The sequence below is a fragment of the Terrapene carolina genome, unplaced genomic scaffold, assembly GCF_002925995.2.
Source record: "Terrapene carolina triunguis isolate 2854851 unplaced genomic scaffold, T_m_triunguis-2.0 Scaffold94, whole genome shotgun sequence".
Lineage (NCBI taxonomy): Eukaryota > Metazoa > Chordata > Testudines > Emydidae > Terrapene > Terrapene triunguis.
Window position 1 is genome coordinate 3,956,290 of NW_020664445.1, and position 24,315 is coordinate 3,980,604.

At 46.4% G+C, this 24,315-nt stretch overlaps 1 protein-coding gene across 1 annotated transcript in view; it reads right to left on the bottom strand.

Annotated features, from left to right (window-relative positions):
• TDRD7 (tudor domain containing 7) overlaps nt 1-24,315 on the bottom strand; it is a 128,753-nt gene that overhangs the window by 51,436 nt on the left and 53,002 nt on the right. The window contains exon 7 of the mRNA XM_024203146.2: nt 4,811-5,403. Within this exon, the coding sequence (XP_024058914.1) occupies nt 4,811-5,403 (593 nt within the window). The remainder of the gene's footprint in view (nt 1-4,810; nt 5,404-24,315) is intronic.

Consider the following 24,315-nt stretch of genomic DNA (forward strand, 5'->3'; position numbering starts at 1 on the left):
GCGGCGAGCCCCCGGCGGCCAGAGCACCGGGGGGAGGGCGGCGAGCCTGGCTGGGGTCCCGCTCTCCCCGACCGGCCGGAGCGCCGGGGGAGGGCGGCGAGCCCGGCTGGGGCCCCGCTCTCCCCGACTGGCCAGAGCGCGGGGGGAGGGCGGTGAGCCCGCTGAGGCTCCGCTCTCCCCAGTGGCCAGAGCGCCGCGGGGAGGGCAGCGAGCCCAGTCGCGGCCCGCTCTCGGGCCAGAGCGCCCCGCCGCGCTGCCCCCCTCCAGGCACCGCCCCAAGCACATGCTTGGTGGGCTGGTGCCTGGAGCTGGCCCTGTGAATATAACTGAACTCTTCCAGAGGCTCTCTATATTTTCAATTCCCCCTTGTGTAGTAAGTGTATTGCCATTTTTTAATAACCTAGGCTCAGTCACAAACTCAAGTGGCCTTTCCTTTATTTTGATCAATGATTTTTCCATTCAGAGAGAGTCTGGTATACCATCAGACTAATTTACTGTTTTTAGAGCCAAGTTCAAGATAAAATTACAACCAGCCCCCTGCAATTGTAGCACTTGAAAATAAAACAGAGTAGGACTTGTTTGAGGTAAAGGACAATACATGTGAACGGTGTTAAGGCTCAGACTGAGAAAGAAAAGAGTTGGTCCTCTAGTCACATTTTGCCCATAAACCTAAAGTAGATGGCTGTTTGATAGAATTATCAGCATAATGGTTTAATTATCAGTAGGCTTCAGAGTCAACATTCCATTTAGAACAGTTTCCATCTTTCTACAGACCAACACCACTGTTTTGAGGCACTTAATTTTCTCTAACTAAAACAGAGATGGGAAAACGTTTTGGCCTGAGGGCCACATCGGGTTTTGGAAATTGTATGGAGGGCCGGTTAGGGGAGGGGGTTGTGCCCCCCCCCCCCCCCCCTGCCCCCCCTAACCCCCCCTGTTCCCTGACGCGCCCCCCCAAGACCCCTGCCCCATCCAACCCCTCCTCTCATTCCTGACGGCCGCCCCGGGACTCCTGCACCATCCAACCACCCTTATCCCTGTCCCCTGACTGCACCCGGAACCCCTGCCCCTGACTGCCCCCTGCCAGCCCTTCCAACCCCCTTGGGACCCCTGCCCCCATTCAACCCCCTATTTCCCCCCCCCCCAACTGCCCCGACCCCTATCCACACCACCGCCCCCTGACCACCACCCCGAACTCCCCAGCCCTCTATCCAACCCCCCCTGCTCCTTGCCCCCTTACCGCGCTGCCTGGAGCACTAGTGGCTGGCAGCGTTACGGCCGGGCGATGACGACGCCACCACCACGCAGCACAGAGCACTGGGTCAGGCCAGGCTCTGCAGCTGTGCTGCCCCAGGAGCTCACAGCCCTGCCGCCCAGAGCATTGTACCGGTGGCGGAGCGAGCGAGCTGAGGCTGTGGGGGAGGGGGGACAGCAGGGAAGGGGCTGGGGGTGAGCCTCCTGGGCCAGGAGCTCAGGGGCTGGGCAGGACGGTCCCGCGGGACGGATGTGGCCCGCGGGCCGTAGTTTGCCCACCCCTGAACTAAAAGGATTAGAAATTTAGTTTTGAAATTTAGTAGAAATTGGTATAATTGATCAGATTTATATATTTTTATAAAATGTATAAGGGATTTGGAACCAAATTATGCATAAAGGTAGTTATTTAAATATATGTTCTTATTACTGTTACCTTTGGTCTCCCCACCCCTCTTTCCTCATCATACCTTAGCTTAGGTTAGTAAGCTCTTGAGAGACAGTCCTTCCCCCACCCAAAGTATTTGTAGAGTGCTTAGCACAATAGGGCCCAGATCCTGATTGGGGCTTTTGATGATTACTGGAAAAAAAATTATTAAATGTAAGCTTAAACTCTGCAGAAACTGACTTAGCCACGAGAGGAGTGTTGATACACCACCCTACCTAGCATCTGCTCAGTTCATCCTGAGGTGCTATGTAAAGTAATTTTCAACCGTTTGTAACTAAACTTTTTTGGATGAAAAGTCAGCACAGTGGCTGCTATATATGTATTTCATAGTGATTACATTTTCTACATTCTATCACAATGTAAAGAAGACTAGTAAACCTAACATGGGATTTCCTGACACAAAGCAGCCACTTTATATATGTAAACATAGCAACAACAAGCACAGGAACAAATCTGTACAGACACATGCCTAGAACCCCAACCAGGGGTATTCTATTTGCTACCCAAGATCCATAAACCTGGAAATCCTGAACGCCCCATCATCTCAGGCATTGGCACCCTAACATCAGGATTGTCTGGCTATGTGGACTCTCTCCTCAGGCCCTACGCTACCAGCACTCCCAGATATCTTCGAGACACCACTGACTTCCTGAGGAAACTACAATCCATTGGTGATCTTCCAGAAAACACCATCCTGGCCACTATGGATGTAGAAGCCCTCTACACCAATATTCCACACAAAGATGGACTACAAGCTATCAGGAACAGTATCCCCGATAATGTCACAGCTAACCTGGTGGCTGAACTTTTTGACTTTGTTCTCACCCACAACTATTTCACATTTGGGGACAATGTATACCTTCAAGTCAGTGGCACTGCTATGGGTACCCGCATGGCCCCACAGTATGCCAACATTTTTATGGCTGATTTAGAACAACGTTTCCTTAGCTCTCGTCCCCTAACACCCCTACTCTACTTGCGTTACATTGATGACATCTTCATCATCTAGACCCATGGAAAAGAAGCCCTTGGGGAATTCCACCATGATTTCAATAATTTCCATCCCACCATCAACCTCAGCCTAGATCAATCCACACAAAAGGTCCTTTTCCTGGACACTACTGTGCTGATAAGCGATGGTCACATAAATACCACCCTATACCGGAAACCTACTGATTGCTATACTTACCTACATGCCTCCAGCTTCCATCCAGGACACACCACACAATCCATTGTCTACAGCCAAGCTCTAAGATACAATCGCATTTGCTCCAATCCCTCAGACAGAGACAAGCACCTACAAGATCTCTATCAAGCATTCTTAAAACTACAACACCCACCTGCTGAAGTGAAAAAACAGATTGACAGAGCCAGACGAGTACCCAGAAGTCACCTCCTACAAGACAGGCCCAACAAAGAAAATAACAGAACACCACTAGCTGTCACCTTCAGCCCCCAACTAAAACCTCTCCAGCGCATCATCAAAGATCTACAACCTACCCTGTATCAGAGGGGTAGCCGTGTTAGTCTGGATCTGTAAAAAGCAACAGAGTCCTGTGGCACCTTTAAGACTAACAGATGTATTAGAGCATAAGCTTTCATGGGTGAATACCCACTTCGCCAGACGCATGACGATCCTGAAAGATGATCCCTCACTCTCACAGATCTTGCGAGACAGACCTGTCCTCGCTTACAGACAACCCCCCAACCTGAAGCAAATACTCACCAGCAACCACACACCACTGAACAAAAACACTGACCCAGAAACCTATCCTTGCAACAAAGCCCGATGCCAACTCTCTCCACATATCTATTCAAGTGACATCATCATAGAACCTAATCACATCAGCCATGCATTCAGGGGTTCGTTCACCTGCACATCTACCAATGTGATATATGCTATTATGTGCCAGCAATGCCCCTCTGCCATGTACATTGGCCAAACCGGACAGTCTCTACGCAAAAGAATAAATGGACACAAATCTGACATCAGGAATCATAACATTCAAAAACCAGTAGGAGAACACTTTAACCTGTCTGGTCACTCAGTAACAGACCTGAGGGTGGCAAGTTTGCAACAGAAAATCTTCAAAAACAGACTCCAACGAGAAACTGCTGAACTTCAATTGATATGCAAACTAGATACAATCAACTTAGGCTTGAATAGAGATGGGGAATGGCTGAGCCATTACAAACATTGAATCTATCTCCCCATGTAAGTATTCTCACACTTCTTATCAAACTGTCTATACTATCTTGATTATCACTTCAAAAGTTTTTTTTCTCTTACTTAATTGGCCTCTCAGAGTTGGTAAGACAACTCCCGCCTTTTCATGCTCTCTGTATGTGTGTATATATATCTCCTCAATATATGTTTCACTCTATATGCATCCGAAGAAGTGGGCCGTAGCCCACGAAAGCTTATGCTCAAATAAAATTTGTTAGTCTCTAAGGTGCCACAAGTACTCCTGTTCTTTTTGCGGACACAGACTAACATGGCTGCTACTCTGAAACCAATCCTTTCTAAAGCAGTGGAGCTATTTTAATGTTGGTCCTCAGTGGACTAAGCCACAAATTAACATGCAATCAAGTCAAAGCACTATTAGATTATTGCTATATTAAAGTGCAAATTTTAGTGCATGGTCATTGTCCTCATGTTTATATTACACTGCAGTTTTCCTTTATATCTGAACAAATACACCTAGGCTAAAGGGTAAATCATAGTTTTAAAGGTCAGATATAATAGGAAGGTGACATCTGAACAGTATGATGATGAAGAGGACAACAATTTAAAAACCCCACTATCCAATGGCAGCTGAACAGTCTCAGCCCTTCTCTGCTTCTTACTCTAAAGCTTATGCTGGGATTAGTTTAATGAATCTTCACTGAGCTCACTTCTGTTCAAGTTTGCAATAGCAAACTAAATATTTATGTAGTATTTTAAATGTGTTAGTATTGTTAGTAACTATTACAGTTTGTTAGTGCAGTTTTCTATTGTTCTGTTTTCTTTTGTAAAATAGCTTTTTGTGAGCAAAGTAGTGAGGAAGTTGATTGTGCAGAATGATCTCTGGATTTCAGAAAAAATGAAGAAAGTGTGAAATAAAGACTTGCCTAATAACAACTTCATTAGTGTTGTTCAGTTCTACTACCAATACAGAAGGAGATGCTTCCGCCGGAATGATTAAAGGAGGGACCATTATATTTTCTGGACACTGCTCTTTGGTCTTTTCCATTAACTGAGAGCACTCTTGCTCAACCATTATCTTCAGATCTTCATGGATATGGACACTGTCAGTGGCATTCAGATTCTCATCAATGTACTTTTGTGGTTTAGCATAGAGGATTGCCTTTTTAGGGCTGTCACTTATCTGGTTGACAGTACATATATCAGATAATAAGTCAAGATTATTCAGAGCATCCTCAGGAAATTTTACTTTGTATGTGTCTTCATACACCTTGGGAAGTGCATTAGCCCAAAGACCATTGGAATACTTAAACAAAATTTCTGCAACTTTCTGTTTGAAGTCACTATTCAGAAAAGCTGATTTGGTCTCCATAACTGGCTTTAACAAAGGATCTGCTTTTGAAGAAGTAAGGTTCTGAGATGTTCTTTCATGGTCTATGCCACTCTTCACTAAGTGTTGCATTTTCTTAGCAGGATAAAGGAGTACATCTGTATGCCCACCAGTGCACACTTTTTCCACCTTGAAAAAAGGAAAGCACAGTGAGACATTGACCGTTTGTAAGTAATCCAACCTAAATATTTTAAGAATGAACAACTATTCATTTTATACAGTCTTAGGAAGATATCTACAGGGATTTAAGCATGAGCTATTTTATTTTGTGTGTGCACTGATTTCCCTTAACATCTCCTTTTCCCTTTCCAGGGGGCACTGACCAGGAAAGAAGGACACACAGCCTTCCCAAAGTGAACACTGGATCTACTTACTGCATTTGGAGGTGCTTAAAGGCAAGTTTCCTCTTCTGCCCGTGTGATGGGCAGAACACAATCCAATCTACTCCAAAACTGATTTTCCCAGCCTCGGGCCCTAGAGCTCATTATTTTGCATGACAGCAAAATCAGCACTGATCTGACCTCCGCGTTGGCAGTTTTAGCAGAGATAAGGACCAACTCAAGCATGAGATATGCTCCTCTGCTCAAGATTAGCTCTGTTCTTGGACTGACTTTTACTAAATCAACAAGGGCACTTTGGAGGCCTATCAAATCTACAGAGTAGGGGCCTCAAAACCTCCTCAAAGCATTTCCAGGCAGCTCCAGGGACTCTGAAATTTGTCCATTAATGACCTCTCCACTTTGTATGAGGCCCCAGGCCCCTCCACAGGGGAAGAATATTAAAATATACCAAGCCCCCATTGATGAGGGATTTGGCGGTGCATTTTTAGAAAGATTGGAGCCCTCTGGTGAGGCTCCTCTCTGGAGACTGACTGCTGCCACATGGAGGGAAGGCCCTACCTGTGGGACTGTTGAATGGCTCATTTTCAGAAGTCCAGAGATGCCCTATGCAGGAAGGGGACTGTCTAGCCCAGAGAGCCACCCTATTAATACGCACACTGGCATTTAGGGCAAGGAAAACCAGGAATGTAGGGAGAAGAAGCGCCAGAGAAGAGATGGAAATGTGAACTAAGAGATACGGAAGAAGCAGAGATAGGACAGAATTGTAGAGGAAAAAAACAGACTAAGATCAAATGCAGATAGATTAACTTGAGGGACTTAATGAGCTGTTAAAAACTCCCATCTGACTGAAGCAGAACCAAAATTTAAAAAAAAAAAAAAAAAAGATTAAAACAGAACTGGTAACCATTGCTAAACACGGGACTTTGTACAGACTCCCACTTGAAGAACCCACTATTTAAAAAAAAAATAAAAATAAAAAAAAAAAACAGTGAAAGGAAGTCTCAATTCATAATGGCTGTTGCAAATATGGAAGAGCGACCATGCTGTTACTCTGCACGCTTCCTCCACTGAATGCTGAGGCTCAAGCAGCCCAGGAGAAAGCAGTGATCCCCTCGTGGAGCATGCTAGGTCTCCAGAAGTGGCTTGCCCATTTCTGTGAACACCTTTTTAAGGGTAGTGGTCTTAGAGACCTTTACATTGAAGTGTCCGGGAGAGCTGTACTTCTAGGGTTACCATACGTCCGGATTTCCCCGGACATGTCCGGCTTTTTGGTACTCAAATCCCCATCCGGGGGGGAATTGCCAAAAAGCCGGACATGTCTGGGGAAATAGGGAGGCAGAATAAGCCAGGGTCCGCCTGGCCCCAGAACGACCCGCCGGGTCCGCAGCGCAGCCCAGCCGCCCGGCTACATTGTAGCGAGCTCGGGCGGGGGAAGGTGGGGCGCAGCCGCAGAAGGCAGCGGAGGGGCCGCTGCTGCCCCCGGAGGCCGGGAGGACCGCGCGCCCCAGCCGAGCCCGCAGGACCACGGGGAGGCCGGGCCCAGCCAACGGCTCGGGCTTCCCTCACGGGCGGGGACTCCCCGGCCACTGGGGGACCCTTCCTGTGGCCCCATCACCCCACGCGGCAGGAAGGAGGCGGCGGGGCGTGGAGTGCGGCGTGTGCCGGGGCTGCAGGGACCCGCGCTGCCCCAGTTGCCGCTGAGCATCCGAAGCCCCCGCCAGGCAGAGGCTGCCGGGGGAGTGGGGGAGCAGGGCAGGCGGGGGGGGGTGCAGAGGCTGCAGGGCGAGGAGGAGCAGGGCAGGCAGGGGCATAGAGGCTGCAGGGGCAGGGGGGCGCAGGGGCAGGGCAGACGGGGGCGCAGAGGCTGCAGGGGCAGGGGGGGTGCAGGGGCTGCAGGGTGAGTGGGGAGCAGGGGGCACAGAGGCTGCAGGGGCGGGGGGGTGCAAGGGCTGCAGGGTGAGGAGGAGCAGGGCAGGGGGGCGCAGGGGCAGGGCAGGCGGTGGGGTGCAGGGGATGCAGGGCCAGGGGGAGCAGGGAAGCACTTAGCAACCCCCAACCAAGATCAGAGCGGGAGGGAGGAGGGGGAATGTGGGGTGCTCAGAGGAGGGGGCAGAGTTGAGGCAGGGACTTTGGGGAAAAGGTTGGAATGGGGGTGGGGAAGGGGCGGAGTTGGGCAGGGCCGGGGGCGGGGAAGGGGCGGGGCTGGGGGCAGGACCGGGGCCCCGTGGAGTGTCCTCTTTTTTAAATGTTTGAATATGGTAACCCTACGTACTTCTATTGGAAGAATGAGGAGAATTCACACTTTTTGGAGCTCTTCTCACATTCTGGAAGGAAGGGAAGGTGGATGGAGTAAATCACAATGGAATTAGGTGCTAACTTTCCAAATGAATGCGGTGCAGGGCTTTGGGACCTTATACATGCTTTTCTGAGGCAGTGGCTGTGGTGGCATCTTTAACTACCAGGAGTTGGAGAAAATTTGAGGGGCCATCTGTAATCTGAATAAGGTGGTGCAGATGCAACAACAAACTTCAGTGTTTACATGAAAAATTCAGCATTCTTGATGGAGAATCATCTAAATTTCTTTATTTGGCTTTGTTTGAATGACAGAGCCCAAGAATCTTGTTGACTATGGGCAACTATAGCTCCTGGATTCATTAGTACGGCACTCTGACCTCATGGACTGCATTTTTGGGCTGTGAAGCCTGGGAATGAGAGACAGATACATACATCAATGCTTCTCCAAAGGTGCTTGCCTAGCAGTGCTACAGGTAGGGCAGAACCCTTAGTGAGGATGTGCTAAGGCAATATACTAAAAAACCCTCCACAGATACTAGCAAATAGCTTTTCTCTAGCGTTCAAGAGTCCTGATTATACACATATAGTTGAGACAGTGTGCAGGTGTGTAACTGTGGTTCTTTGAATATCTTGCCTCTGTAGATCCATGCTGTAGTGGAAGGCTTTGCCAGCCTTCTAAAAAGAACCTATTTAATAATGGGCTCTTCATTCTAGCAAAGAAAGGTATAACACAATCCAATGGCTGGAAGTTGGAAGCTAGACAAATTCAGAAGGGAACTGAAGTGTAAATTTTTAACAGTTAGTATAATTAACCAGTGGAACAATTTACCAATGGTGTATCCTCTATCATTGACAATTTTTAAATCAAGATAGGAAGTTTTTCTAAAAGATCTACTCTAGGAATTATTGTAGGAAAGTTCTCTGGCCTGTGTTATACAGGAGGTCAGATTAGATGAACATAACAGTCCCTTTGGGCCTCAAAATCTATAAATGCAATGGCAATTGGAGTCGCTTGAGCACCCCTTTGCAGAACACTGTTTTCAGGCCTGCGGGTATAAGACTGAACACATCCTAAGCGGTCACTGATTTCTGCCAACTCATTCAAATATCTATTACAAAGTCCCAGATGGGAAAGAAGGCCTGGGGATCTGCACAAGTATGTATTTAAACTAATCTTCCTCATTTGAGAATGATTTCTGCAGATCCACATTCAACTTAACAGTACAATACAAGGAAAGGAGGACAGAGAAGTACTAATTGAAGTGTTCACGAATTTCTCTCCCAAATGAGATGCTGAATCAAGAACACCACTGCATGAATGGAACTCCAAATTCCATTTTACATCACACAAAGGGCAACACTTCATTGAGCATGCCTTGGAATGGAGGCCTTAGGGCCTCTCAAAGAGGAACCCCAGCTCTAGTGTAACACAAGATCCAATCCACTTGAACCAGAGTTAAGCTTCATCCAAAAAACCATCATCTCCAAAAACTAGAGAGAGCCTAGAAGGCTTTACAGGACACCTTTCCCCTTTCCTCCATTAATGATCTGGAGGATGGCATGGATTGCACCCTCAGCAAGTAGGGATAGGATACAGAGAGACCTAGACAAATTAGAGGATTGGGCCGAAAGAATCCCATGCACTGCTACAGACTAGGGGCTGAGGGGGCTAGGCAGCAGTTCTGCAGAGAAGGACCTAGGGGTTACAGTGAACAAGAAGCTGGATACGAGTCAATAGTGTGCCCTTGTTGCCAAGAAGGCTAACGGCATTTTGGGCTGTAGGAGCATTGCCAGCAGATTGAGGGACGTGATCATTCCCCTCTATTCGGCATTGGTGAGGCCTCATCTGGAGTACTGCGTCCAGTTTTGGGCCCCACACTACAAGAAGGTTGTGGAAGAATTGGAAAGAGTCCAGCGGAGGGGAACAAAAATGATTAGGGGGCTGGAGCACATGACTTATGAGGAGAGGCTGAGGGAACTGGGATTATTTAGTCTGCGGAAGAGAAGAGTGAGGGGGGATTTGATAGCTGCTTTCAACTACCTGAAAGGGGGTTCCAAAGAGGATGGATCTAGACTGTTGCCAGTGGTACCAGATGACAGAACAAGGAATAAGGGTCTCAAGTTGCAGTGGGGGAGGTTTAGGTTGGATATTAGGAAAAAAACTTTTTCACTAGGAGGGTGGTGAAGCACTGGAATGGGTTACCTAGGGAGGTGGTGGAATTGCCTTCCTTAGGGGTTTTTAAGGTCAGGCTTGACAAAGCCCTGGATGATTTAGTTGGGGATTGGTCCTGCTTTGAGCAGGGGGTTGGACTAGATGACCTCCTGAGGTCCCTTCCAACCCTGATATTCTATGATTCCTAAATGGAAATAAAGCTCTTTGTTCAACAAGTTTACACAAGTCTCAAACTTCTTCAGGAAGTCTCAGATTTAAGAATGAAACTTGGTGTATAAATAGATTAAATCAACGTTACCCAACTCAAGATGGTGACTCTCTTTCCAGACAAAATGTTTTATGACCTCTCACCCTCCGTGCATGTCCAACCCTGAACATTGGCAGGAACATTGTTTTTAAACTATAAGCATAACCGAAACTACTACTTATGTAGTTTCTAAAAGCAATTTTGATTATGAAGTTCAAAATTTTAAGCTACACTAAATTCCATGTGGTGGATGAGTGAGCCCATCTTCATAGAATCTCAGAGTTGGAAGGGACCTCAGGAGGTCATCTAGTCCAATCCCCTGCTCAAAGCAGGACCAATCCCCAGACCCCTAAATGGCCCCCTCAAGGATTGAACTCAGAACCCTGGGTTTAGCAGGCCAATGCTCAAACCACTGAGCTATATTTTCTTTTGTCTGAGCCAAAACTGAAACAGTTTACCACTGTCCTTGTCGTTAAAGGATCCATATTTCCAAATAACCCCTTCGCCAGCGCAGAGCTCCAGCTAAAACTGAACATAGGAAGTGTAGTACCCTTAGGCCTTAATGATTCCAGCCAACACATTGTGAACCCCAATTCAATGATGTTGGTCATGGATACTTGCACTTTGTGTCATACATAAATGGATGCTTACAAGAATAACTAGTTCTTCTAAGAGAGTGTTGCCGCTACATATTCATATAGAAGATGCAATCCCAGTGGGGCTGAACATGGGGCCACCTGAACCCACTCCTGCAACACTAAATGGCCAGAGCCAAAGTTATAAAGGGTCTTGTGGGCCCAAATGCATCACTTCCTTCTGCCAATTTCAAGTGTACCTATGAGAACAGAACTCAATAGGAGGAAAGGTGGGCAGGCAGCATGAACAAAACAGTAGCATGGCTCCTCAGCAACACAGGCTACTACGAGCCCATCAGACCTGTCCTCTGCTTACTTTGCTGGCTCCACATAAGAACAAGTCAACTCAAGCCTCAGTACGTTACCTTCAAAGCACTCCATGGGCTGTGCCCAGGATATGAGACCACTTAAAGCTCCAGGACAATGACTGTGGAAACCTCTGCTCCTCAGGCAAAATAAATCTATCACAAAAGTAGGTTCATCTTCTTCTAAGAAGACAGTTTTCTCAGGGGCTGGTCCAAGATTGCAGCAAGCTTCCACAGGAACAAAGGACAGTCATAAATCTCACCATCTTCTGCTCCAACTGAAAGGCCACTTCTTCAATCTTGCCTTTGTTAATAGAAACATAATACACTGGATAAACAATTTTTAAAAAAATGTTCAGCGTTTCCCCCAAGGAAGGATTGGAGAAAGAATGAATTACCCATAACAGATGTTGGTCATGTCACTTAATGCACTTCGGATGATACATCTGAGGGAAGGGAGCAGAAGGAGACTCCACCAATTGGAAGGCATGTGATACACTGTCCCAGGGATGGGGGTTCAACGACCAAAACTCCCAAGAGAAGGAGGCGGGTGGTGGTGGTCGGGGACTCCCTCCTAAGGGGGACAGTCATCTATCTGCCATCCCAACCGGGAAAACCGAGAAGTGTGCTGCTTGCCAGGAGCTAGGATTCACGATGTGATGGAGAGACTGCCGAGACTCATCAAGCCCTTGGATCACTACCCCTTCCTGCTTCTCCACGTGGGCACCAATGATACTGCCAAGAATGACCTTGAGCAGATCACTGCAGACTACGTGGCTCTGGGAAGAAGGATAAAGGAGTTTGAGGCGCAAGTGGTGTTCTCGTCCATCCTCCCTGTAGAAGGAAAAAGGCCCAGGTAGAGACCGTCGAATTGTGGAAGTCAACGAATGGCTACGCAGGTGGTGTCGGAGAGAAGGCTTTGGATTCTTTAACCATGGGATGGTGTTCCAAGAAGAAGGATTGCTAGGCAGAGACGGGCTCCACCTAACGAAGAGAGGGAAGAGCATCTTCGCAAGCAGGTTGGCTAACCTAGTGAGGAGGGCTTTAAACTAGGTTCAAGAGGGGAGGACTCCTGCCTCATACTGAGAAGATAACTCGCTGATCATCCTGCTTTAAGTGCCTATACACAAATGCAAGAAGCCTGGGAAACAAGTCGGGAGAACTGGAAGTCCTGGCACAGTCAAGGAACTATGATGTGATTGGAATAACAGAGACTTGGTGGGATAACTCACATGACTGGAGTACTGTCATGGATGGATATAAACTGTTCAGGAAGGACAGGCAGGGCAGAAAAGGTGGGGGAGTTGCATTGTATGTAAGAGAGGAGTATGACTGCTCAGAGCTCCAGTATGAATCTGCAGAAAAACCTGAGAGTCTCTGGATTAAGTTTAGAAGTGTGAGCAACAAGGGTGATGTCGTGGTGGAAGTCTGCTATAGACCACGAGACCAGGGGGATGAGGTGGACAAGGCTTTCTTCAGGCAACTAACAGAAGTTACTAGATCACAGGCTCTGGTTCTCATGGGGGACTTCAGTCACCCTGATATCTGCTGGGAGAGCAATACAGCGGTGCGCAGACAATCCAGGAAGTTTTTGGAAAGTGTAGGGGACAATTTCCTGGTGCAAGTGCTGGAGGAACCAACTAGGGGCAGAGCACTTCTCGACCTGCTGCTCACAAACAGGGAAGAATTAGTAGGGGAAGCAAAAGTGGATGGGAACCTGGGGGCAGTAACTACGAGATGGTCGAGTTCAGGATCCTGACACAAAGAAGAAAGGAGAGTAGAAAAATAAGGACCCTGGACTTCAGAAAAGCAGACTTATTCTCCCAGGGGATCCTGCCCATCAGTTCCCCGAGGGAGTCAAACACGAGGGGCAAAGGAGTCCAGGAGAGCTGGCTGTATTTTAAAGAATCCTTATTGAGGTTGCAGGAACAAACCATCCCGATGTGTAGAAAGAACAGTAAATATGGCAGGCAACCAGCTTGGCTTAACAGTGAAATCCTTGCTGATCTTAATCACAAAAGAGAAGCTTACAAGAAGTGGCAGATTGGATAAGTGACCAGGGAGGAGTATAAAAATATTGCTCAGGCATGCAGGAGTGAAATCAGGAAGGCTAAATCACACTTGAGTTGCAGCTAGCAAGGGATGTTAAGAGTAACAAGAAGGGTTTCTACAGGTATGTTAACAAAAAGATGGTCAAGGAAAGTGTGGGCATCTGAGTGTGCTAAAGGAGTTGTGGATGTGATTGCAGAGCCATTGGGCATTATCTCTGAAATCCCATGGCGATCGGGGGAGGTCCGGATGACTGGAAAAAGGCTAATGTAGTGCCCATCTTTAAAAAAGGGAAGGAGGAGGATCCGAGGAACTACAGGCCACTCAGCCTCACCTTAATTCCTGGAAAAAAATCACGGAGCAGGTCCTCAAGGAATCAATTCTGAAGCACTTAGAGAGGAGAGGAAAGTGATCAGGAACAGTCAGCATGGATTCACCAAGGGCAAGTCATGCCTGACTAACCTAATTGCCTTCTATGACCAGATAACTGGCTCTGAGGATGAGGGGAAAGCAGTAGACGTGTTATTCCTTGACTTTAGCAAAGCTTTTGATACGGTCTCCCACAGTATTCTTGCCAACAAGTTAAAGAAGTATGGGCTGGATGAATGGACTATAAGGTGGACAGAAAGGTGGCTAGATCGGGCTCAACGGATAGTGATCAATGGCTCCATGTCTAGTTGGCAGCCGGTATCAAGCGGAGTGCCCCAAGGGTCGGTCCTGGGGCCGGTTTTGTTCAGTATCTTCATTAATGATCTGGAGGATGGCATGGATTGCATCCTCAGCAAGTTTGCAGATAACATTAAACTGGGAAGAGTGGTAGATACCCTGGAGGGTAGGGATAGGATACAGAGGGACCTAGACAAATTAGAGGATTGGGCCAAAAGAAATCTGATGAGGTTCAACAAGGACAAGTGCAGAGTCCTGCACTTAGGATGGAAGAATCCCACGCACTGCTACAGACTAGGGACTGAGTGGCTAGGCAGCAGTTCTGCAGAAAAGGACCTAGGGGTTACAGTGGACGAGAAGCTGGATATGAGTCAACAGTGTGCCCTTGTTGCCAAAAAGGCTAATGGCATTTTTGGGCTGTATAAGTAGGAGCATTGCCAGCGGACTGAGGGATGTGATTATTCCCCTCTATTCTGCATTGGTGAGGCCTCATCTGGAGTACTGTGTCCAGTTTTGGGCCCCACACTACAGAAGGGATGTGGAAAAATTGGAAAAAGAGTCCAGCGGAGGGGAACAAAAATGATTAGGGGGCTGGAGCACATGACTTATGAGGAGAGGCTGAGGGAACTGGGATTGTTTAGTCTGCAGAAGAGAAGAATTGGGGGGGGATTTGATATTGTTTTCAACTAACCTGAAAGGGGTTCCAAAGAGGATGGAGCTCGGCTGTTCTCAGTGGTAGCAGATGACAGAACAAGGAGGAATGGTCTCAAGTTGCAGCGGGGGAAGTTTAGGTTGGATATTAGGAAAAACTTTTTCACTAGGAGGGTGGTGAAGCACTGGAATGGGTTACCTAGGGAGGTGGTGGAAACTCCTTCCTTAGAGGTTTTTAAGGTCAGACTTGACAAAGCCCTGGATGATTTAGTTGGGGATTAGTCCTGCTTTGAGCAGGGGATTGGACTAGATGACCTTCTGAGGTCCCTTCCAACCCGGATATTCTATGGAAGTGTTTGGAGCAACACTCCTGATGAGCCACAGTTACTATGGTGAGTAACCATTTACATCTCTTCTTTGAGCTGGCATCAGCATAATCTCTGTTCTGGGTTTCTAGAGAGTTATTCAACCACCAGACCAGGAAGGTGGGCTGGGAAGTACTTTAGATTTCAAGAAATGCCTTACACCTAGGTAAGCATCTAAAATGCTCTGTCAAGAAACTAGTGATGTGTAAATGCATATACAGGAATCCAGGCTGAGCAGCCTTGCAGATTTCTATGAACAAGCAGGCCCTGGGACAATAAGCTTAAGACCCTGAAGTACTGACACCCCAGTCAACCAATATTTTCAGTAAGTAGCACTTACCTAGATGGAGTAGGTTGAGTGGAAACGGAGTTCCTTTTATATCAATTCCCAAAGGCTACAAAAATTCCAACTGATATGCAAAATGCCTTACATCATATCTCACAAACTCAGAGCCTTATTGACATGTAAGGTATTAAGTCTAGCTTCCCTGGGACATAAACTAGATTTTGGGAAGAGCATTAAGAGATTGTTAGTTGCATTACGGTACAGACTTGAGACTCCGACCGACACCAGGCCTACACACTGTACTAGGTACTACATAAAAATGAAAAAGACAGTCCCTGCCTAAAATGGTTTCCACTGCCCTGCTTCCCTGGATTTACCAAGGCTGCCTCAAACTAAAACTAGAAAATCAGAAGATGATGGGCAAGTACAAGCAGGAAGTACAGACCATTTTCTGGGCTGTTTAGCACAGTCTCAGAGACAGACATGATAGATGAAATGTTGGAGAAAATGAAGGACCCTGTGTTTTTATCTGAAGATTGATGAAACCCCTTCCCCCTCAAACAGGAGGTCTTCCACATGACCATGAGTTGCAGGTGAAAGGTTCAAAGTTTTCAGTCAGCAGTACTGTCAGAAACAGATGATGTAACCTTATAAGTGTCAAACTAGGTATAGGATATGCACTACAAACATCAGTCACCAGCTCCTTTTACTGAGTATCAGAAAAACTATAGGCAGGCATAGGGAGCAGCTTTTCCTACAGATGAAGCTAGTACCTGGCCATGACAGCTTGACTTTGGGAGATATGACCATTTAGCTGGATCGAGCACATTATAAAGGGATAGAGCATGTTTCCCTCTCTCCTTGGACTCCAGGATATCAAACAAAGCAGTGTGTATTTTCCTGCACAGCTAAAGTTTCCAGTTCCAGACTCTGTTATGCTTTATCAACTCCTGGACTTGTCTGAAAACATCAGGTGGTGAGATAGAAGAAAACTATTTCCTCATGAGAGGCCAAGGAGGAAATAACCCTCTTCTTACCAGCAAAAAGGGAGGCGTCAGATTTGCTACCCCTTCTTCCTCCTCTGAAGAAGGGCATTAGGAATACTGGTCAGAGGGGGATGATGCCACAGATGATGGAGCCATCTTTGGTCCACTCTGCCACAGCCACAGAGTGCATGGCAAAGACAATGACTGAGAAAGGCAAGTAAAGAAGAAAGAATGAGCAGTACTTGTGGCACCTTAGAGACTAACATTTATTTGAGCATAAGCTTTCGTGGGCTAAAACCCACTTCATCGGATGCATGCAGTGGAAAATACAGTAGGAAGATATATACACAGAGAACATGAAAAAATGGGTGTTGCCATACCAACTATAACAAGACTAATCAATTAAGGTGGGCTATTATCAGCAGGAGGAAAAAAAAAAAACACTTTAGTGATAATCAGGATGGCCCATTTCCAACAGTTGACAAGAAGGTGTGAGTAACAGTAGGGGAAAAATTAGCATGGGGAAATTTTTTTACTTTGTGTAATGACCCATCCACTCCCAGTCTTTATTCAAGCCTAATTTAATTGTGTCCAGTTTGCAAATTAATTCCAATTCTGCAGTTTCTCATTGGAGTCTGTTTTTGAAGTTTTTTTTGTTGGAGTATTGCGACTTTTAGGTCTGTAATTGAGTGACCAGGGAGGTTGAAGTGTTCTCCGACTGGTTTTTGAATGTTCTAGTTCTTGACGTCTGATTTGTGTCCATTTATTCTTTTGCGTAGAGACTGTCCGGTTTGGCCAATGTACATGGCAGAGGGGCATTGCTGGCACATGATGGCATATATCACATTGGTAGATGAATGAGCCTCTGATGGTGAATGAGCCTCTGATGGTGTGGCTGATGTGATTAGGTCCTATGATGGTGTCCCTTGAATAGATATGTGGACAGAGTTGGCAACAGGCTTTGTTGCAAGGATAGGTTCCTGGGTTAGTGTTTTTGTTGTGTGGTTGCTGGTGAGTATTTGCCTCAGGTTGGGGGGCTGTCTGTAAGTGAGGACTGGCCTGTCTCCCAAGATCTGTGAGAGTGAGAGACTGTCCTTCAGGATAGGTTTTAGATCCTTGATGATGTGCTAGAGAGGTTTTAGTTGGGGGCTGAAGGTGATGGCTAGTGGTGTTCTGTTACTTTCTTTGTTGGGCCTGTCCTGAAGTAGGTGACTTCTGGGTATTCTGCTGGCTCTGTCAATCTGTTTCTTCACTTCAGCAGGTGGGTATTGTAGTTTTAAGAATGCTTGATAGAGATCTTGTAGGTGTTTGTCTCTGTCTGAGGGATTGGAGCAAATGTGATTGTATCTTAGAGCTTGGCTGTAGACAATGGATCGTGTGATGTGGTCTGGATGAAAGCTGGAGGCATGTAGGGAAGTATAGAGGTCAGTAGGTTTCCGGTATAGGCTACCACTCTGAAACCTGTCACCATGCAAGGTAAAGGAGTGTCTCCTGTTTGTTTTAAAGCTGTTATTTTATGATGTCCAATACCCACCCCACATGGAAAAGAGAACCCTATCAGAAAGGCCACACACCCACGTGTAAAAGGAAGGGCAAAGCAAAGTGGCCCTAGAAGAGGTGCCCCAAATGCCACAGAAACAGAGCGCTCCGAGTCCATGGGACAACAAGAGCCCTGGGATGTCAAAGCACTTCTACTCTGAAAGCTGTTGTGAAAGTAAAATGAATTGTATTAAAGAAATAGAATGAATTAAAGAATGCTGTATGTACCTTTAGGTAGAAATGAGAAATGCTGCAAGCCAGGGGGCAGGAAAGAAGACATTAACTGCTTAATGAATCGCCCCACTTAAGGGCAATTGGTGAAGCATTAGCCTTAGATCGATAAGAGTTAATAAGGAAGCAGGATATGCATATTGTGCCCCATGCAAATTTTACAATTTTGCTCTCTCTGTCCCTTTGTTTAGTTCGCACCCTTTTATCTGTATAAGACTGTTTGAATCTTGCATGGGGGCTCACATTATCTGAATGTATTAGCAGAGCGCTGTGCTAATAAAACAGAGCAGTCTGACAAACTATGAGTCCTGAGTCTAACTTTGACAATTTGGAGGTTCCACCGAGATGGCAACCGTCTTCACTGGGGCTATGTGATTCCTGACCATTTTTGTAGGATGACCATGGCAGCCGGCACCTGGGCATTTGGCCCGAGTGGTCCTCCTCCTGAACGGAAGGGCGCACGACCACAGTGAGGTCTACGCCATCGAACCTGTTGGTTCCCACTCTGTTCTGGTAGGGATCCTGGGATCTGACATCAGGAAACTGGTCAGGTAATTATTTCTGTGTTTTGTCCGGACTGAGGACTGTCCTGTCTCTGTGTCTATCCGTCCTACTGTGGAGTATGAGTCTGGGTGCCATCTCCATCCGGAGATCGGCCGACCAAGGGGTTCCTGTCCCCACGGTCTGAGTGAGTGAAATCTGCACAATCGCAGCCGCACCTCACCTTGGGTGAAACCCTTGGTGTGAAAGCAAGGGCGATTGAGGCAGTAGCCTGTGGGCTCCTTTTGTGTGTTGCACCGGGCATCGCTCTGACGAACCCGAATTTCCTTCTTGTGTGATTGGTGTGTGTAAAGTCCTCCTGTATTGGTAACCAGACGTCTAAGTCGGGACAGTTCCCTAAAGGAACGCCGGCTCAGTTTTAGGAAGGGTCCGGACTCCTGTAAATTTCTGGAAAAATGGTCTAGGCTAACTCAGGGAGATCCCAAAACTCAGTGGCCACTGTTAAAATCTTGGAAGAAGGACCGAGTGGACATCTTAAAAGACAAACTCAGCCAATCTAAAACTAAATTGGAAAAGGAGAGGTTAATTGTTTCATGCAGTGGTGGGAAGAGGAAAATTGTAGGTGGACAAAATCAAAACTCGCCTCTCTCAAATATTCAAGTAATAAGTTAAAAGCTTTATTAAAAGCCTCCTCTCCCACCACCAGACCAAGCGCTCCCCTTTACCCCGTTCTCCGGGGGGGAAAAAAAAACAACAACAACAACAACAACAACAACCCCAGATCGATCCCAACCCCCTCCATACTCCCATCTCATTGTAAAAAGGACAAAAAAAGCCCCTTGTTCTGTTCCCCTTCATTGTCTGCCTCAGAAACTGATTCTTTAGTGTTCCACTACCAATTCAGTAAGGAGGGTGGGCTCCTCAACTAGCCCCCACCCTTCCTGGTCCCTTTCCTTAAACATTTCTTTCAAAATTGTGAAATGGCCATAATATCACTCAAAAAACGGTTCATTGGAAAAAGCAGGATCGGGCCCAGACAAGCAGGCAAGCAACAGATAAAGAAACTGAAAAATAGGTTGGAAGCCCTAAGGGCATAGTGTCAGGAGTAAGTGTAAGTATGAACCCCTGGAACAATACTTAAAATGGTGAAATCTGAGTTGTAAAGGTGTCATTTTGGGAGATAAACAAGTGATTAAAGAAAGTGAAAAGTTAACTCTACAGAGGCTGAAAAGAATTAAGCAGTTAAACCTTGTAAAAATGTTGAAAAGGACCTTGTTAAAAGAATTCTTGGTTTCTTTGCAGCCATTCTAAAGGAAAAATGGGCCCTTTTCCAGAGGAATGTCTGTAAATAATCCAGGTAAAGAGACTATCTAATTGAAATCATTTGACTATGAACAATTTAGTCAAATTTGCTAAAAGAACAAAAAAAAAGGGGGGGGGGTTCTATTGGAACTTAACTGCCCCAAATGTATAAAAGGTAATGTAATCTATGTACAGCTATGTAAAAACAAAGCAGTGTAAAAAGGATGTTAAGGAAAAGAAAATGTGTATGTATCTGTCTATTTGTGGAAATATGTGAGGTTTGTAAAACTCCTGTTTTGTAGGTTTAAGATAAATTGGTTTGGTTTATAATGCCACTAAAAATCCATTTGACTCTTTAATTCAAAGTTGCAAAACTGACAGACCTTTTTGCCAGACACAGGTAATCAGTGTTGGTTGGCTTTGAGATTTGGTATTTAACTCTTAAGGGGTAACTTGATTCTTTATTTGAAAACATTTAAATTTTGTAAAGACCAAGTCATGACTGCAGCAGGGCAGTCAAAATCAGAAGAATAGGGAGAGATTCTGGATTCTTTTTGTTTGTTTGTTTTTGTAACAAAATAGCAGATGAGAGCTGTAGTAAAAGAATAAAGACAGTGCCCCTCTGAAGCAACAGCAGGGGTGAGGTGCACAAAACAAAAAGAAGCAATGTTAGAAACACAGCCTTAAAATGGCTGTGTAATCAGACTGTCACTTTGATAAGGGTACATAAAACTAAGAACAAAAGAAACAGTTACACCTTATGTAAAAATTAATATGGCTAATGTTTTAAAAGTTAAAGTATAGAAGAAATGTGCAGACATATGCAGTGTATATTATAGAGGGGGTAAAAGAAATGCAAACGAAACATGCTACCTAGTTAAAATCCTATTAGGGCTCCAAAGGAGCCACAATAGATTGTGTTTTCTTTTTCAGATCTGTGTGTGTTTTGGAAGCAAGAGTTAAAAGTAATCAAAACTCTGGTAAAAGTTAATTGTGTTCCTTTTAAGACAGTCTCTGAGCTCTGCTGATGGCTTTGAATCCAAAAGCCAAGCCTGTGTTGATGCAAATTACCTAACTGATAAAGGAAGTGAGAGAACTGCCAGCACAAAGAAGTTGCAGATAAAGAACATACCTGGTCAACAAACAAATTGTCTAAATAAAAGGCACGGTATAACAAGATACCTTTAATTAAAATAAATTTAATGTTAATAAGTACCCCTGTAACAATGTATAGTGTGTATGATTTTTGGAAAAATCCTTTATGGTAATGATGCTTTTCAGCTGTTACCTGTGAACAAACTTAAAGCTTAACACAGCAGGAAAGTCATTGTAAACTTGGTCTGCTGTAAAGGAAAAACTGAGGTACACCACCTCATGGATTTAATGACTGAACAGTGGGATAATTTCCCCATAACTCTTAAAAGATAGAAGCCATTGAAACCTGGCCTGCCTATAGAACAAAAACACAGGAAAATATGGAGGTAATTCCTCTTGTTTTGCCTGCAATCAGCAAGGGTATTTGTGAAAGAAAGGAATATTTTAAGCAATAATGAATGCCACCCCAAAAGGGGTAGAAAAATGTTATTTTTGTCTTTCAGAAAAAGCTAACACCAGCTACAGGACAACCTAATACAGAAACAAATAAAAGTGGGTATGATTACCCATGCCTGTTGCTCCAAAGCCCTGTAGTAAAGACATCTCACTAGGATCCTGTATGTGGGAGAAAATGAATAATGAGACCAAAGTACTGTATAACGGGCTATGTGTATGTGTTAATTCTTGGGGAAAAGTGTTTTAAAAGAATGGAGGTGTTAGCAACCTTCCAATAGACAAATGTAAGTACTGTGTTTACAAAAGGTAAAAAAGGTAACATAGTTCCTAAAACAAACAAAAAGGCAATGTGGGAAACCGAACCATTCATATTATACATACAAATGGGAACATGTTAAGAATTGCCACTGCAGAAAGACATAACAGCTTAACATTGCTTCTTTTTGTTTTGTGCACCTCACCCCTGCTGTTGCTTCAGAGGGGCACTGTCTTTATTCTTTTACTACAGCTCTCATCTGCTATTTTGTTACAAAAACAAACAAACAAAAAGAATCCAGAATCTCTCCCTATTCTTCTGATTTTGACTGCCCTGCTGCAGTCATGACATCCCAGAACATCGATTGCCTGCCGTCGGACCCGGAGGTAAGTGTAGACATACCCTGTCAGGACATCAAAGAATCATCAGGTACTGCTTACTACCCAGACGGCTGTTAAACGGTCTGGCATCGCAGCGTGGATACATGCTTCGCAGTGTAAGACGGCACCACCCCCAGCAAACCAATCATCACCTCAGGACCACGCAGAGTCAATTTTGACTCCAGAAGACGACGTAGAGGAACAGCCTGCAATACCTTACCATCTACGCTCTCGTAAGGGTTGCCAGAAGCAGACGACGACCTAAAGCAAGGCCCTAAAAAAAGCAGTAGTGAGCCTAGCGCCTGCTGGACGTAAAACCGTGACTGCAGTTCCCTCAGTTGAGGCTGTCAGAACCAGAAGGGCCTTGCCTCCAACATGCGCCTCTGGTGGCGCCTGTTCCTTGGCTGCTGGTATCTTAAGGTCTGGGGAGTCCACAATGACAGTTCTTTTATTCAGCAGCAAGTGTGGATCGCTCAGACCCTTAATATTTCTAATTGTTGGGTCTGCAGCCACATCCCAGCCCACTCTCAAGCTGGTGTTCCTGTCCTGGCAATAATCCCACTCAATTCCCCAGACCTCACTGGAGGACCTCGTCCGTTTAACAAAACATGGAACAATAATGACACTTGGGAAGCAGTGGGCATAAATGTATCTAAATGGATAGGTGTGGTGGAGGGAAAAGGTCATTGGTGTTGGGTGTATAATGGGACAGGGCTGGATCTGGGAAAAAGCCGTTGCCTTCAGCATACTGTGGCCAATGGTGTATGGGATTATTCGAATAAAACTAAAAAGTGACGGGCTGGGTATGGGGATATGAATTTTTTCTTGATCTGAGGATCAAACAGAAAAATCAATTTCATGTTCCCCCTACAGTAACCTTAGTGAAAACAATACAATCTTTCAACACCATGTAAAAAGGCTCCTAAGGTTACCAGCAGTAGTTGAAATAATGGCAAATGAAACCGGAGAGAGTTTAAAAGCCCTGGCCAAAGAAACAGGGGCGATCTGACAGATGGCCCTTCAAAACCGTCAGGCATTGGACATAGTGCTGATGGCCAAAGGAGGGACCTGTGCTCTCATTGGAAAAGAATGTTGTGTGTTTATACCTGACGACACCAATGAGGTAATAGATCGCGCTAGCCACTTAAAACAAATCGCATATCTTCCCCATAAAGAGCCGAGTTCTTTAAGAAGTGGCTAAGTAACCTGTTCAATTTCTCTGGCATAGGAAACTGGTTGTTTCAGGGAGCCCTGACTATCCTGTTTGGAATCCTAATGATTTTTGTATGTTTTCAGCTAATCTCCTATTGTATCCAGAATTGTGTAAGGTATGCCACCCAGGTGACTGCCCCAAAACAGAGTGCTAATATGATGATGTTAAATATCATTGATGAACGAAGAGATAAAGAACGATTAATATGTGGAATCCAGTAATTGTTGGTCTTTGTGTAAGCTTGACCAAAAGGAGGGTGTAGTGAGCCGGTGTGGCACCCCTCCGTCTCTGACAGGGCCGAGCCTGCTCCAACCCCAGCGTGGGCGGAGCCACCGGGTCCGAGGCCTGCCCCTCCGAGGTCACGGCCCCAACCCGGAAGTACAAAAGCCCGCCAGCAGAGCTCAGTGAGCCAGACCGCCAGAGAGAGCAGACGTCCCGGGCCGAGCTCCCGCTTGGGAGACAGCCGCAGGCCACGAGCCGCCTGCTAACGCCCCGCGCCGGTCAAGCCTCCCTCTCGCCAGGTACCCCGAGGAGGACTGGCCCAGCCTGCCCCAGACCCGTTACCCCGAGGAGGACTGGCCCAGCCTGCCCCGTGCCAGCTACCCTGAGGAGGACTGGCCAAGCTTGCCCCGGACCAGCGGCCCCGAGGAGGAGCCAAGCCTGCCCCGTGCCAGCTACCCTGGGGGAGAGCTGCCGGACCGGCCCCCAAGCCCCGCACCGGAGGAGCCGATGCTGCTGGACTGGCCCGAACCCAGCATCGCCGCCGAGGTAAGCCCCGAGGGGGAACAAGGAAGTAGCCCGGGGGTAGCCGACCCCGGTCAGGCTGCAGAGGCCTGTGAGCCCATGGCAGTGTGTTTCGGTCAGGATACCCCACTGACCGGCAGCGACAGTAATCGCTGCTAGGGCCCCGGACTGGAACGCAGTGGAGTGGGTGGGCCTGCGTTCCCCCCTGCCACCCCGCCCGGGTGGCAGGCTTCCCCCTCACCCGACGCTCAGGTAGGAGCCTGGGCTTACCTTAACTGCTTGTTTGCTCAACCCCCTGCCACAAAGGGCTTGAGCTGTGACTGCT